This window comes from Nilaparvata lugens, chromosome 7, assembly GCF_014356525.2.
Source record: "Nilaparvata lugens isolate BPH chromosome 7, ASM1435652v1, whole genome shotgun sequence".
Taxonomy (NCBI): Eukaryota; Metazoa; Arthropoda; class Insecta; order Hemiptera; family Delphacidae; genus Nilaparvata; species Nilaparvata lugens.
This window is the reverse complement of record NC_052510.1, coordinates 54,956,736-54,969,970: the sequence shown is the minus strand read 5'-3', so window position 1 is coordinate 54,969,970 and position 13,235 is coordinate 54,956,736. Positions and strand designations below refer to the sequence as shown.

Genomic DNA, 13,235 nt, shown 5'->3' with positions numbered 1-13,235 from the left:
CAGTGTCTGAACCACAACTAAGTTATTATTTAGTGTTTCGTCATGGAAAGCAACATCAATTTCAACAAGTAATATATCGAGAAATAAGTAAACAGAGCTTCTGTTGAAACAAAAATTATAAAATTGACATGAATAAACGTCTACTTACAATTCTTGTCTGAGTTTCCTGAGGCGCGCCTTCCAGTCTGCCAGCTCTACAGCCAGGTGCTGACTCTCGTTGCCTCCTGACAGCTGATTGGACGACGACTGCCCCCCGCTACCACCGCCACCTCCGCCGCCTCCACCACTGTGAGAGCTGTTGCCGCCCCCAGTCTTCCTATCGTCCTGAGTCACCCAGTGCTACAACAACAATAATTACTTGTTTGTTATGGAGTGATCCGTGGTCTAGTGGATAGAGTGCTTACGTAGCAACCTAGAGATCCCTGGTTCAAACCCCACTCAGAGTCAAAAGTTTTTGAACAGATCACTCCCGTGTTATCGGATGGGTACGTTAAACTGTCGGTCCCGGCTGAAGTATGACAGTCGTAAGGCCCATTGATATATCCAGACAAGGTGGAACTTCAATCAGGAACTCCCCACCAATAAAAGCCATACGAATATTTATTATTACATGTTTGCTGTTTCTATGTTTATGATTTTGAATAATGTGAGTGGAAATAGAATATCACATTACTCTATGATTCTATTGAAGAAAATTGAAACAAAAAGATATTTCAAACTTAGACGTTAAGACATGGTGTTGAACAACAATATTCAATAACTTTTCATGCGTTTATTTCGGAGAATGGTACGCAGAATAATTTTCATCCAATAAATCTATGAATATAGAAGTGTGCAAGCTGATAAAACATCTCAAACCAAAAGATGGTTCACTCGATACAACATATCAGCGAAAATATTTACTATGGACAATCATTTAAATTACTAATTTAATTATATAAAACAGCATGTTTAATTGTCATATTGAGGAATTATTCGTGGCCCAAAAACTAATAATTATTCTAAACAGACCTAGGTTGTACCCTACCGAGAAGGTTTTTAGTGACTTAAAGGTAATGACAATACGACGATTATATATTAAAACCGTAATTGAATACTTCATATACTTAATATAAATCCCTTTTTCCTCGCACTTTAAATTCAATTGTAAATAATTACCATTTAAGGCCCTCTGCAAATAGTGATATGTCACATAATAACACCAATATTGAATGTTTAAGGAAACAGTTGATCTATATAGGCACTAAAATAATAAACCTTATTCCGGACCATTTCCTCATAGACTCTAAGATTAGTAGAAAAACTAAACTAGAAATAAAAACCTGGTCATACAGTAACATTTTCTTCCATATCGACGTATGAATCTCGAGATTTCTGCTCAAACTACTGTTTTCAAGGCACATTAATTTTTTCCTCTTTTCTCCTACTATCTTCACCAATACTTCCCTTTTTCTTCTCCTCTTTACTCCTTCTTTCCTTACTTTTATACCCTCTACCTGCCTATTACATGGGTAACCATAGTTGGCTAGGTATTTTTCTTCCTTTTTTTCTTCTCAGCACACCCCGCCATGAAATATAAATATAGTGATTAAATATTTCAAAAAGGGTACTAAGATTTTTATTTTTCTTTCTATTTCTATAAAAGTAGCCCTATACAGAAAAGAGCCTGTTTTTGTACTCCATTGAAATTTATTTTTGATTATGATTTTCTTGTGTTTTGATTTCTTTTATTTATATTGTATTGTGTTGATTGGAATAAAAATTGATTGATTGAATTGGTGTAATTCTTGAGCGGACTTGCCATTATTAACTAGGTAAATTTGCGGCTATCTTTACAAAATAGTATTTTTATTCATTGAATAGTTTTTTGTATTCTATTAATTTATACTTTTTGTTTGACATGTACCTGCAAGTAGCGATCCCTCTCCTTGACAAGCCGCCTGATGTGCGTGAGCATGAGTTCGGGAGAAAGGCACTCGCAGCTCTCCTGAGTCAGAACGATTTCTTGACTCTCAGTCACCTGCAACAAACCAAAACACACACACAACATTAGCGAAACTAAAATCAATCATTGTAGACAGTTCAGATTTTAAATTCGAGCAGTCTCTTTCTACATGAGCAGCAGTCTCTTTCTACATGAGCAGCAGTCTCTTTCTGTGATAAATAAATTATGTTGATAAAATTGATTATTTTTGAAACAGGAAATCTTGTTTCGGTCTAGGAAGTAGAATCTCGACACCAATAAAAAAAAGTTAAACTTCCGGTAGTCGCACCCTACTCAATCACACGAGCAGTCGCTCGATGTATTTTGTACAACATCCAAATTTCCAAGTGTTATGTACTCTGTTTACTGTCAAAACATATTTACTAATTGTATAATTAATTACTTTTTCCATCTTCTTGGATTATTTTACGCCTATGAACATTTGGATGATTACCATTTCATAGCCCAATAAGGTACATCAAGCAAAGTCATCAATTCTGTCTTATTGGTTCGTTTACAGTCCCCGTATACAGTCTTTCCCTACCTTATGCACAGTGCGACTTATGCACTGTCGCGACTAGATGGCACCTAAAGACTGAACTATTGCTCGGTTGATACTGCAACTCAGTGGAGTGATGGGGGGAAGTTTTGGAATGCATAGGCGACTCATTCACTGACACCACCCCATTCAATAGTTTTGTGCAGCAAAAAAACGGACAGTGTTGTACTTTTTACAACAGCGTGACTGCCGGAAGGTTAACAATATTTCAAATTTTTAAGGCTTTTCAAAGTTATGAATTATTATGGAATACTGTACGGTACTGTATATTGTTATTTTATTTCAACTGTCAAAACGCCCTTTAATAGAGCAGAACTCTCTATTATTCGACCAATAATAGAGGATTACCAATTTGACTGCTAACAGAAATTTGATAAAATGAAGATTAACGCAAACAAATTAAGGCTACAAACAAAAGATTGACACAATAATTAAGATACATTTTTGTTCTGTCTTTGCTGTTGTGTAAAATTCAATAATAACAAAACATATAGGTTAGCGTAGTAGAGTATTTTAATAGGGCTACTTGAATTGTTCAATTAATATAGAAACAACTACATAGTACTCTTTTTCAATTTTTTCCTATATAAACACTACTAGACTCTGTCCAAACCTTAGTTAGCAGCACGGCTAACTAAGGCTATAAGGCTAACAGCAGCTATAAGGCTAATGTTATTTCAATACAACAATGGGAGTACAGCGTTGCTGTTTCTACGCTGATTCCATCAAAAAGGCTTACACTCTCTTTTTCGCTCTTTCTCTCACATAATTAGCTCACAGGCTCTCTGGATTCTGTGAAATCTGGCAGCACTATTCTATAGTACTAGTATTCTAGTATTGCACTAAGAGCAATGCTGCAAACTAAGGTTTGCACAGAATTTAGTTTCAGCTAACAAGCCATTTTCAAGTGTTTTTTTTTCAAAATTTAAAATTTTAAAAAGGACAACTTGTTTCAGCTTTCAAGCCAATCTCGAGTGTTCTTTTTAAAATTTCAAGACTTTGAAAAAGGACACTTGAAAATTGCTTGAAATCTGAAACTCTCACTATAGCTTAGTCCACGTTATAATGGCAGTGTTTAATTAGCAATGGTATTGCTATCCTTGTCTATCATTCAACAAAGCGGATAACGCTATCTCTTTCTCGCTTTGCTCTGTTGCCAGATCGTCTTTCAACAATGTAGAATTAATGATTAACTAACAAAATATTTCATCTTAATTTATTATGAAAATTCATTAAATTCATGAAATTATTGAAAAAATATTATTTCTTCCTCATTAAAATATAATTGATTATTTTAAACAAGAATGAACAGTTGATATTACAACAATAAGCCTGTATCAGCTACCGTCTATAGAAGGCATTGACAAGATAGAGGATCGGCAACGTTGTTCTGCTATCTTTTCCACCGCCATTATAACGTGGACCTTACTATAGTGGTGAAAATTTTAAAAAAGACACTTGAAAATACCTTGAAAGCTGAAACTAGTAGTTTTTATATAAAAGAGTTTAAAAAGAGGGTACTACCATAGATAAACAATAGCATAGGTAGATATCCCATGGTATAGGCCGTTTATGTCGCAACTTTTACTGTTATCTCAAGCTGATAGTCCACGTAGTTCTTTCCCGTGAAGCTTTATGACGCTGGTAGTCTCTCATATTGTGGCGTTCATACACTCTTACCCGATCAAAACAGTAAAAATCGACAATAATCGACAGTAATCGGCTTGAGATAACAGTAAAAGTTGCGTCATAAACTCGCTATACCATGGGATATCTACTTATGCTATTGTTTCTCTATGGTACTATGTACTTAATTCTATATTAATATGTTAAGAGTAATTTGTGGTGTACCTGTTTGATGCAGTCGACGAGCGCATGCTGAGCGTCAACTTCGAGCGACTTGATCTGCTCGATGAATGACTGCTTGTTGGGGCATTGCACCGCGCAGCCAAGCAGCAGCAGCAGCAACAGTCGCATCTGCTCCACGCCCAGGCGGGAGTCAGGCTCGCGGCCCAGTTGCACGCAGTCGGGCACCATCATCACCAGCTGGCATAGCTCTTCCTACAAACACATTCATCACACAACTTAACCTACCTACGAAAAATAGTTATCATCACTAGCTGCATACCCACCTCTAATACAAGGCCGCGGCCTACGATATTGCAACGTCGCAGTGTAGGCCTACAATCTAATACATGATTGGTGAAAAAGATTTTAAAAATACCAGCTGATCTTTTTCACCAATCATGTATTAGATTCTAGGCCTACACTGCGACGTTGCAATATCGTAGGCCGCGGCCTAATATTAGAGGTGGCTATGCTAGCTGGCATAGCTCTTCCCGCAAACACATTGAGGCTGTGCAAAGGCTGAAAATAAACTTTCTACTGGTGATATTATTCCATATTTTCGATTTGTATATCATAAAGCTATCAAAATTGAGAAGTTTTTTTCAGGAAAACATTTTTTTCTATTAATTTTTGAGATATGAGCGCCTAAAGTTTAAATTTTTGGAACAGAACATTTCAAATTCGGTAAGAGATAAATCCATGAGATTTTGAGGATAAATTCTCCTTGGTATTGTTGATTGAATAAAACAATTGTTTTTGAGAATATCGATTTTTAAGACAGTTATACAATTTACCAAAAATGACCAAAAATAACTCAACTAAAAGTTATTTTTGGTAATTTTTAGTAAATTGAATAACTTTCTCAAAAATCGATATTTCCAAAAAAAAATTGTTTCATTCAATCAACAATGAATGCCATGGAGAATTTATCCTCTAAATCTCATGGATTTATCTTTTACCGAACTTGAAATGTTCTGGCCCAAAAATTTAAACTTTAGGCGCTCATATCTCAAAAAGTAATGATCGAAAAAAAATGTTTTCCTCAGAAAACTTTTTCATTTTGATAGCTTGATGATAAACAAATCGAAAAACTATGAAAAATATCACCAGTAGAAAGTTTATTTTTAGCCTTTGCACACCCTTAATACACATATAACATAAAACCATAGAGAAACAATAGCATAAGTAGATATCCCATGGTATAGGGCGTTTATGTCGCAACTTTTACTGTTATCTCAAGCCGATAGTTCTTGTAATTCTTTCCCGTGAAGCTGTGTGACACTGGTAGTCTCTCATAGTGTGCCGTTCATACACTCTTACCCGGTCAAAACAGTAAAAATCGACAATAATCGCCAGTAATCGGCTTGAGATAACAGTAAAAGTTGCGACATAAACGCCCTATACCATGGGATATCTACTTACGCTATTGGTTCTCTATGATAAAACTAATGCACATAAAACAATAAAACATGAACAGTTAAGAGGCACCATAATCACTAGCTGGTATAACTCTTCCTGCAAACACATTCAGCACACAACTTAACCTCCCAACGGAAAATAATCATCACTATAGTGAGGTCCACATTATAATGGCAGTGTTTGATTAGCAATGGTATTGCTATCCTTGTCTATCATACAATTAAAAAGAAAAAGAGATTAAAAATATATCGTGCTTCAAGTAAAGAAATGGCAAAGTATGTGGAAAAGCATAAAAAAGTTTTTTCAGTCGATTGCAAAAAAGTTTTATCAGGTTGGAATAGGTTATTTTATAAAATGTAACTATCTCTTTCTCGCTTTGCTCTGTTGCCAGATCGTCTCTTAACAATGTAAAATTAATATTCAACAAAATATTTCATCTTAATTATAAAAATTCATTATGAAATTATTGAAATTTATAATTTCTTGCATAATAAAATATAATTGATTATTATAAACGAGAATGAATAGTTAATATTACATCAATAAGCCTGTATCAGATACAGTCTATAGAAGGCATTGACAAGACAGAGGATCAGCAACGTTGTTCTCCTATCTTTCTCCACTGCCATTATAACGTCGACCTCACTATAGCTGGCATAGCTCTTCCTAAAAACATATTCAGCACACAGATTGACCTCCCTACGCAAAATACGAGGATGATTTTGTTTCCAACCTCCGATCAAATATCTCAAGACATAGAAAAGCAGTATGGGCGATTTTCACAAAGCTGAACAGCGTATCATCCCCACCAAAAGCTCTGTAAATCGATGCGGCCAGTTCGTCAATTGTCAAATTATAGACCCAGAAACATGGCCGCCTCACCTGAGCCTACCGCCAAGTGCTAGTTGCGTAGCGTTAATCGTTTTTGCAAGCAAAAGGCAATATTTCAGCAAAAAATGTTCTATTCTGTCCATGAGATGTTAAAAATGGGCTATTTTCATTCTTCATGTATTTTATGTCAATACTAATACTGGGTAATTTAAATTATCCAATAAATTAGAAGATGAGAAATCATTTTTGTATAGGATTTACTTACCTCGTATAGAGTCTTGATATTTTTGATAATGCAATCAAAATTGCGCACTCTAAGAGTCGGATTCCCCAAGCTAGGCGCCACTCCATAGTGCAGGGGTTCTGGATCACTAGAAAGATGAAACAATAATATCAATGTTATCTATCAAAATTTAATAGCACAAACATTTTAAATTTGGTTTTATAAAGTCAACGAATTTGGAACTGATGTAGAGTTAAGGGTACCGGTAATTGATAAAAATACAATCGACTAGCAATACATCACTATAATAGAATCTTGCAAGAAGATCAGTACCTTATACCATCTTCTTCATCCATTACCCACACTTGTAGGATCGACAAACACCACACTTGTAGGATTGACATTAAACCTACAGTTTAATGTCATGTCATAAATAAAATACAAAAACAAAACTAAAACACTAATTGATCAAGGTGACAGTGATCAAATTCAAATCGAAAATTGATTATCATTCAACGCCCTGATGTCTTAACTTGATAGCACGTAAGCTTGATAGCATTTGAGACAGGTAATAGGAGGAATATAGCAGGATACAGGATTAGGAGGATCCTACAGCAGGACAGAAGACAACATTTGAGGATATCATTAAGAAATTCTTGGACATCGTAATAAGCCCTGGTTCTCAGGAAACCGGTCACAACTCTCTCGAACACACTGAGGTCCAACTGCTTTACTCCTGCAGGCAGCCTGTTAAAGTAGCTTAGTTCTGAACTCCTATAGGATAGCCGCGATCTCTGAAGGCGCACCCTGGGGAAGTCGAACATCTCTCGATGCCTAGTGTTGTGGTGATGCACATCAGTCACAGTTAGCAAATTTTGTTGATTCTTCTTCACGTAAATAAGGCAGAGAAGGAGAAAGTGGCTGATTACTGTTGGAATTCCGTTGTGATAGCTGGGCTTGCAATGAGCAAGAAGTTCGCTTGCAGTAATGATCCTGACAGCCCGTTTTTACAGCTTCAGTATGCCCACAACCTTGGCTGAATGACCCCACATGAGTAGACCGAAGGAGATAAGGCAATGGAAAAGAGCATGTTACAACATGACCAACATTCCCTCTGTCAGCTTCAGCAAAAGGAAACAGATTCGGGAGTCTCTTGGTCACTTGCTGGATGTGGCTGGTCCAGCTGAGCTTTGAATCCAAAATAAAGCCCAGCAGCTTCACAGGTTCCTGATAATGAGGTGGACTTTGCGACAAACTGCAGATGATGTTTTGTTAGAAAGCGCCACATTGTAATAGTGCTGATGGGAGGTTCGGATCACTTTACTGATCCGGATCAATTGATCTCGTTTACTGCTGCGAGCCAATCAGAAGACCAGGATTGAAACTTCCTAAGGTCACGTGACGTGTCTAGTATTTGCGCCATGTAAAAAGCATTGGTTAGACATGCGTTTGATTGACAGTTTCCATTCTGTACCTATTCTGTGGTATCATCACCAAACAGGAGAGTTGCACCATTGTCATACAGGTCGTTGATCATCACGATGAACAGGATTGGCCCCAGAATTGAACCCTGATGTACCCCAAAACTCACAGGGAGTAAACAGGAAGCAGCTCCGCCCAATGACACCACCTGTGTCCTCCCAGTTAGGTATGACTCCAAGATGTTCAGACCGAGTCCATAACCCCATAATAGTGAAGCTCCTTGATTAGTATATAATGGTCAACACAATCAAACGCTCTGCTCAAATAACACAATGTGAGTGCCAGGGACTCACCATTATCAAACACTGAAACAATTTTCACAACCACTAGATTCACTGCATCAACAGTTGACCTCCCTCTACGAAAACCACACTGCATACTTGAGAAAAGGTTGTTAATCTCAAACAACCCCTCAAATTTGGGTTTGATGACCGCCTCAACGACCTTTCCAAAGAGTCGTGGATATTGGCCTGAAGCTGCTTAGGCTCTGGTGATCACCCTTCTTGTTCACAGGAACAGGTCTTCAAAAAGTCAGGAAAGACAGAAGATCTAAGACAGTCATCAACTGCTGCAGCAAGGGGGTCCGCAATAGCATCCACCACCTCTTCAAGCATGAATACAGACATGCCATACACATCAGGGCTCCAGGGTTTGAAAGCATGGATAATCTTCCTCCGGGCAGGTGGAGTGATGTGAAACGATGTGAGTTTATCACATACCATGCCGCCTTTCAGCGATTTGGTGCATTCTCAATCTTTGCAGAAGTTGCCACAATGGACCCGTTCTGTGTACACAGAATGTTTTAAATTGTCCGATTCACAATTTACCAGGTAAAATGTTCCGCGTCCCATGGGAAGAATTTTGACAGATTCAGTACCAGAAACCAGTTTCAGTTTCAAGTTCCTGCCCCACAGTCGAAGCCTGGTAAATTGTTACAGTTCCAACAATCCGAGCTCTCATTGGTTGCTTAAATTTTGTAGTCTGCTTGCTTCTCTGCGCATGCGCTGGAAGCTTGATTACCATAGCATAGCCATAGAATACATAACCAATAAAATTATGTTTAGTAACCATACGTTAAATGAATTTTTCTCTACAGAAAATTTGAGAGTATACCTTCAGTAATGGAATGAAAGAAATGCACACTTTCCTAGACGGTAAGTTTGTAAAACAGCCTTTCTTCATTCACGCAGCTAGTAAACGACACATTTTGGTGTAAAGCAACTTTATACGTGCGCGAAAAAAGCTTGAACCAACAATTTTGAAATGACGTTCCATGGGAACATTTTGCACTAGTCACGTGATGGAACAATTTACGATTGAATCTGGAACAATTTACTGTACACAGAACGTTCACAATCTTTGCAGAAGTTACCAGCTTCTTAGAATGCTCAATGTGTTTTTTATAAATAGATTTGGCACGTCAGTATCAAGTTGTATAATGAGATATTTGGCAAATATCTATTTATTTTAAAATCCAAAACGGTCGTTACGTGTACATTTTTTTCGATTGAAATACTTACATCAAGAGCAGCACATTGTAAATCATAACACCATCAGCCAAATCATTATAATCTGTGAGAGCATCGGGATTATCCAAGCAGGAACGAAGCTGTAAACATAACAAAATTAGATTTTAGTATAGTTTGAGCAATTAAATAAATACACTATTAAAAGCAGAATAAGTCTATGTTGAAGAATGAATTCATATTTTTAAGGTCATCAATGACTTAATATCATGATGATTACAGATCTTAAGTAGAAACTGGATGAATTAGAAAAAAAACTTACCCATATTACGAGAGGCCCCTGCATGAATTCTTCCAATTCTGCTGTGGTAGCCATTTCATAAGTGGAGGGAATTCCTTATTGCACTCGCAGTACATTCTGTAAATTAAAGGATTTTTGGAATTATAACTTAATAAGCAGTATAACTTATAACCTATATAACAATTATAGCAGAATATAATTGTAATAAAAATCAAATTGTATAACCCAAGAAATTTACAATAGAAATCCAACAATGATAACTTTTTATAGCATAGATTGTAATATATGATCTGAAATCTGATGATTTTTGTAAAATGTTTGTAATAACTTAACTAGTAATTTCTCGACTTTTCTAAACCATTCCTTTGAAATCGACACGAATTTTCAGTAGAACTTCTACTGAAACTCGTTTTGAACGGTATTTTTGAATGACAACAAATCAAGGCCCCACTAAAACACATATTTTTAATTTCTAATTATGTTAGCCTAGTTGAATGATTATAGCCTATGTACTCCAATCTTGAATAAGTAAATTTTGTAGGACTTGTTCTATTTCTGGTTCTTCCTTGACACATAATTTATGATATAGATGGCTTTCCTTTAGATCAGTGGCGCCATTTCACCAAACTGTTAAGGGTGGGGACTCTACCGGAGGGGGGGGGTATAATATACCTTTAAGCAAAGACCTTAAAGATGCATAGACTCACATACAGCGCTAGTGTCGTACTTGGAATTGAAATCCGCCATTGAGGGGGCAACACAAAAGATTATTACATACCAATGCCTTTGTGATCTATTGTATTACAAATATATATAGATATAATACTCGTGCTAAAATACTCCAATGGCGGCCTTCAATTTCAAGTAAGAGCTATCATTGAGAAGGCATAGGCATTGTGGGTCTATATCTCTTTAAGGTCTTTGCCTTTAAGAAAAGGAGGTCCAGGGTTATTCCCCAAAAATATTATATCAAAAGATGTAATTATATGCTTCATTTTTCCTATTTAAAGTTTCAATACAATAATGTTATCCATTATTAACAAGTAGTTCATTAATATAATATCATTGGATATATATTTATCATAAATATTTGGACTGTTGTATAAATTAGAATTGGAACCATTTTGAGCGTAAGCCTGTGGTACTTTTCTGTAAGTTGTGTAATTCTGAATGATTAATGAATAAATACATAGTAAATAAATAAATAGCAGTCCAAAAGAAGGTATACAGCTATACATAGTTGGTGAGGATAATGAAAAAAGCTTAATTTTTCTTCTACAATGATAATTTCTGCTCTCTTGTCAGACAGAAATTGATCAATAGACCAATTTATCCATTGGCTGAACTGACCGAGGAACCACATTTTCAAGAGTATTTTATTTAAACTTTGACACTGTACTCCCAATCAAGGACGACGACATCAAGTTAGCATCGAGTAATTCGACAGTAGCTATATTTGATTGGGGATCCTATTCGAATTTTTAAAAAAATCGACTAATTAAAAAACTAGAGAAACATTAAATTGTCTTTTTTTTTAATTCTCATCTACTCTGTACACATAAATGATTGACTGATTTTACCCTTCCTTCTGCTTTCACTGTGATACCTACCTATGTTGTAACTTGCTAATTTTCACATTGCAACTTGCTAGTTCTTACGTTGCAATTCTAACTAATAAGTCCCTGATTGTGCCCTAATTTTACCCGCTCTATCTAAGCTTTAAATCATATCTTGAAGGCTGTTTAGCTACGTCGTTGATGATGTTGTATAGTGAGGTCCACGTTATAATGACAGTATTTGATCAACTTTGGTTTTGCTATCCTTGTGTATCATTCGACAAATCCGGTGGTACTATCCTTTTCTAGATCCACAACGATGCCAATTATGTTTTTGACAGTGTAGAAATATAATTAATTAATGAAGAGAATCGGCATCGCTATTCTTCTATCTTTATCCACTGACATTATAACGAGGTCCACGTTATAATGGCAGTGGATAAAGATAGGAGAATAGCGATGCTGATTCTCAGCATTAATTAATTATATTTCTACACTGTCAAAAAACATAATTGGCATCGTTGTGGACCTAGAAAAGGATAGTACCACCGGCTTTGTCGAATGATAGACAAGGATAGCAATTCCAAAGTTGAACAAATACTGTCATTATAACGTGGACCTCACTATAAAAAAAATACTTTACTGCTGTTTGAAGTAAATTTTTATGGTATTTTAATGTTTTATGTAGGCCTAAATAGTCCCGTATTTTCATTATTTATCTGATACTGAAGGGGGCCTGGCCCTCCCTGCTTTTAATGAGCATAAGCCGATAAAGTATTTTGATTTGAGATATCTTATAGCAATGTTATGTCATAGATGCACCTCTCAAGAGATGTAGATAGTTAATGAAGATCTGAATTATGTTGGCAAACAGATTTTTTCAAGTCATTTTCAAAAAATATACTAAGATCACTAACTTATAATCTACATTTAAAATAATAATTGCAATATCATGATTTGTATTTGACGAAAGTAGTTTACTTCAGATTAGATATCTACAAATTAAACAAAAAAGTAAGGTAGGCTAATACACGTAAATTATTTACAGTAAATAAATTTATTATTTCAAATTCAAATCTCAATTTTGTTTCTAGATGACTAGTGAAACCGTAATGTATCGGTTTTAATAAAAATAAGCAACTTTCTTACCTTACACATCCGTTCTCATAGAAAACATGTTTGGGCTACTAATAAAATAAGATCACAAAAGTCGGTCGATAAGCAAACTAATAAAACAATTGTTGGTGTATTATTTGGAAATAAATTCTGATTTCAGCTTGAAATACAAAACTATTTTATTAAATTTGTCTTGCATTAGAGATAGAATTGGAATCAAAACAGAAAGCTGTAAAACAAATTTGCAGTAAACAGACTGTATTGTAACCTAAAACGAGTTCACTCACGACCATCTTTCACTTCTTTTCATTTTACAAGTACTGACGAGAATCATTCATTTCATCTAGATTCCACTTAATCAATAGTCAGCTGTTTTTATTACTTTTTATTCATTGTTTTCTATTACCTAGTATAATTGAAATTTTTTCAATAGTACTAACGTATTTTAAT

General features: G+C 35.6%; 1 protein-coding gene across 1 annotated transcript in view; it reads right to left on the bottom strand.

Annotated features, from left to right (window-relative positions):
• The window catches only part of LOC111043771 (girdin), a 45,365-nt gene extending 32,276 nt beyond the window's left edge, over positions 1 to 13,089 (bottom strand). The window contains 7 exon segments of the mRNA XM_039433195.1: positions 149 to 339; positions 1,907 to 2,020; positions 4,395 to 4,604; positions 6,907 to 7,012; positions 9,867 to 9,955; positions 10,135 to 10,230; positions 12,819 to 13,089. Of these exon segments, the coding sequence (XP_039289129.1) occupies positions 149 to 339; positions 1,907 to 2,020; positions 4,395 to 4,604; positions 6,907 to 7,012; positions 9,867 to 9,955; positions 10,135 to 10,188 (764 nt within the window). The 5' untranslated portion in view covers positions 10,189 to 10,230; positions 12,819 to 13,089.
• Positions 13,090 to 13,235: the final 146 nt, after the last annotated feature.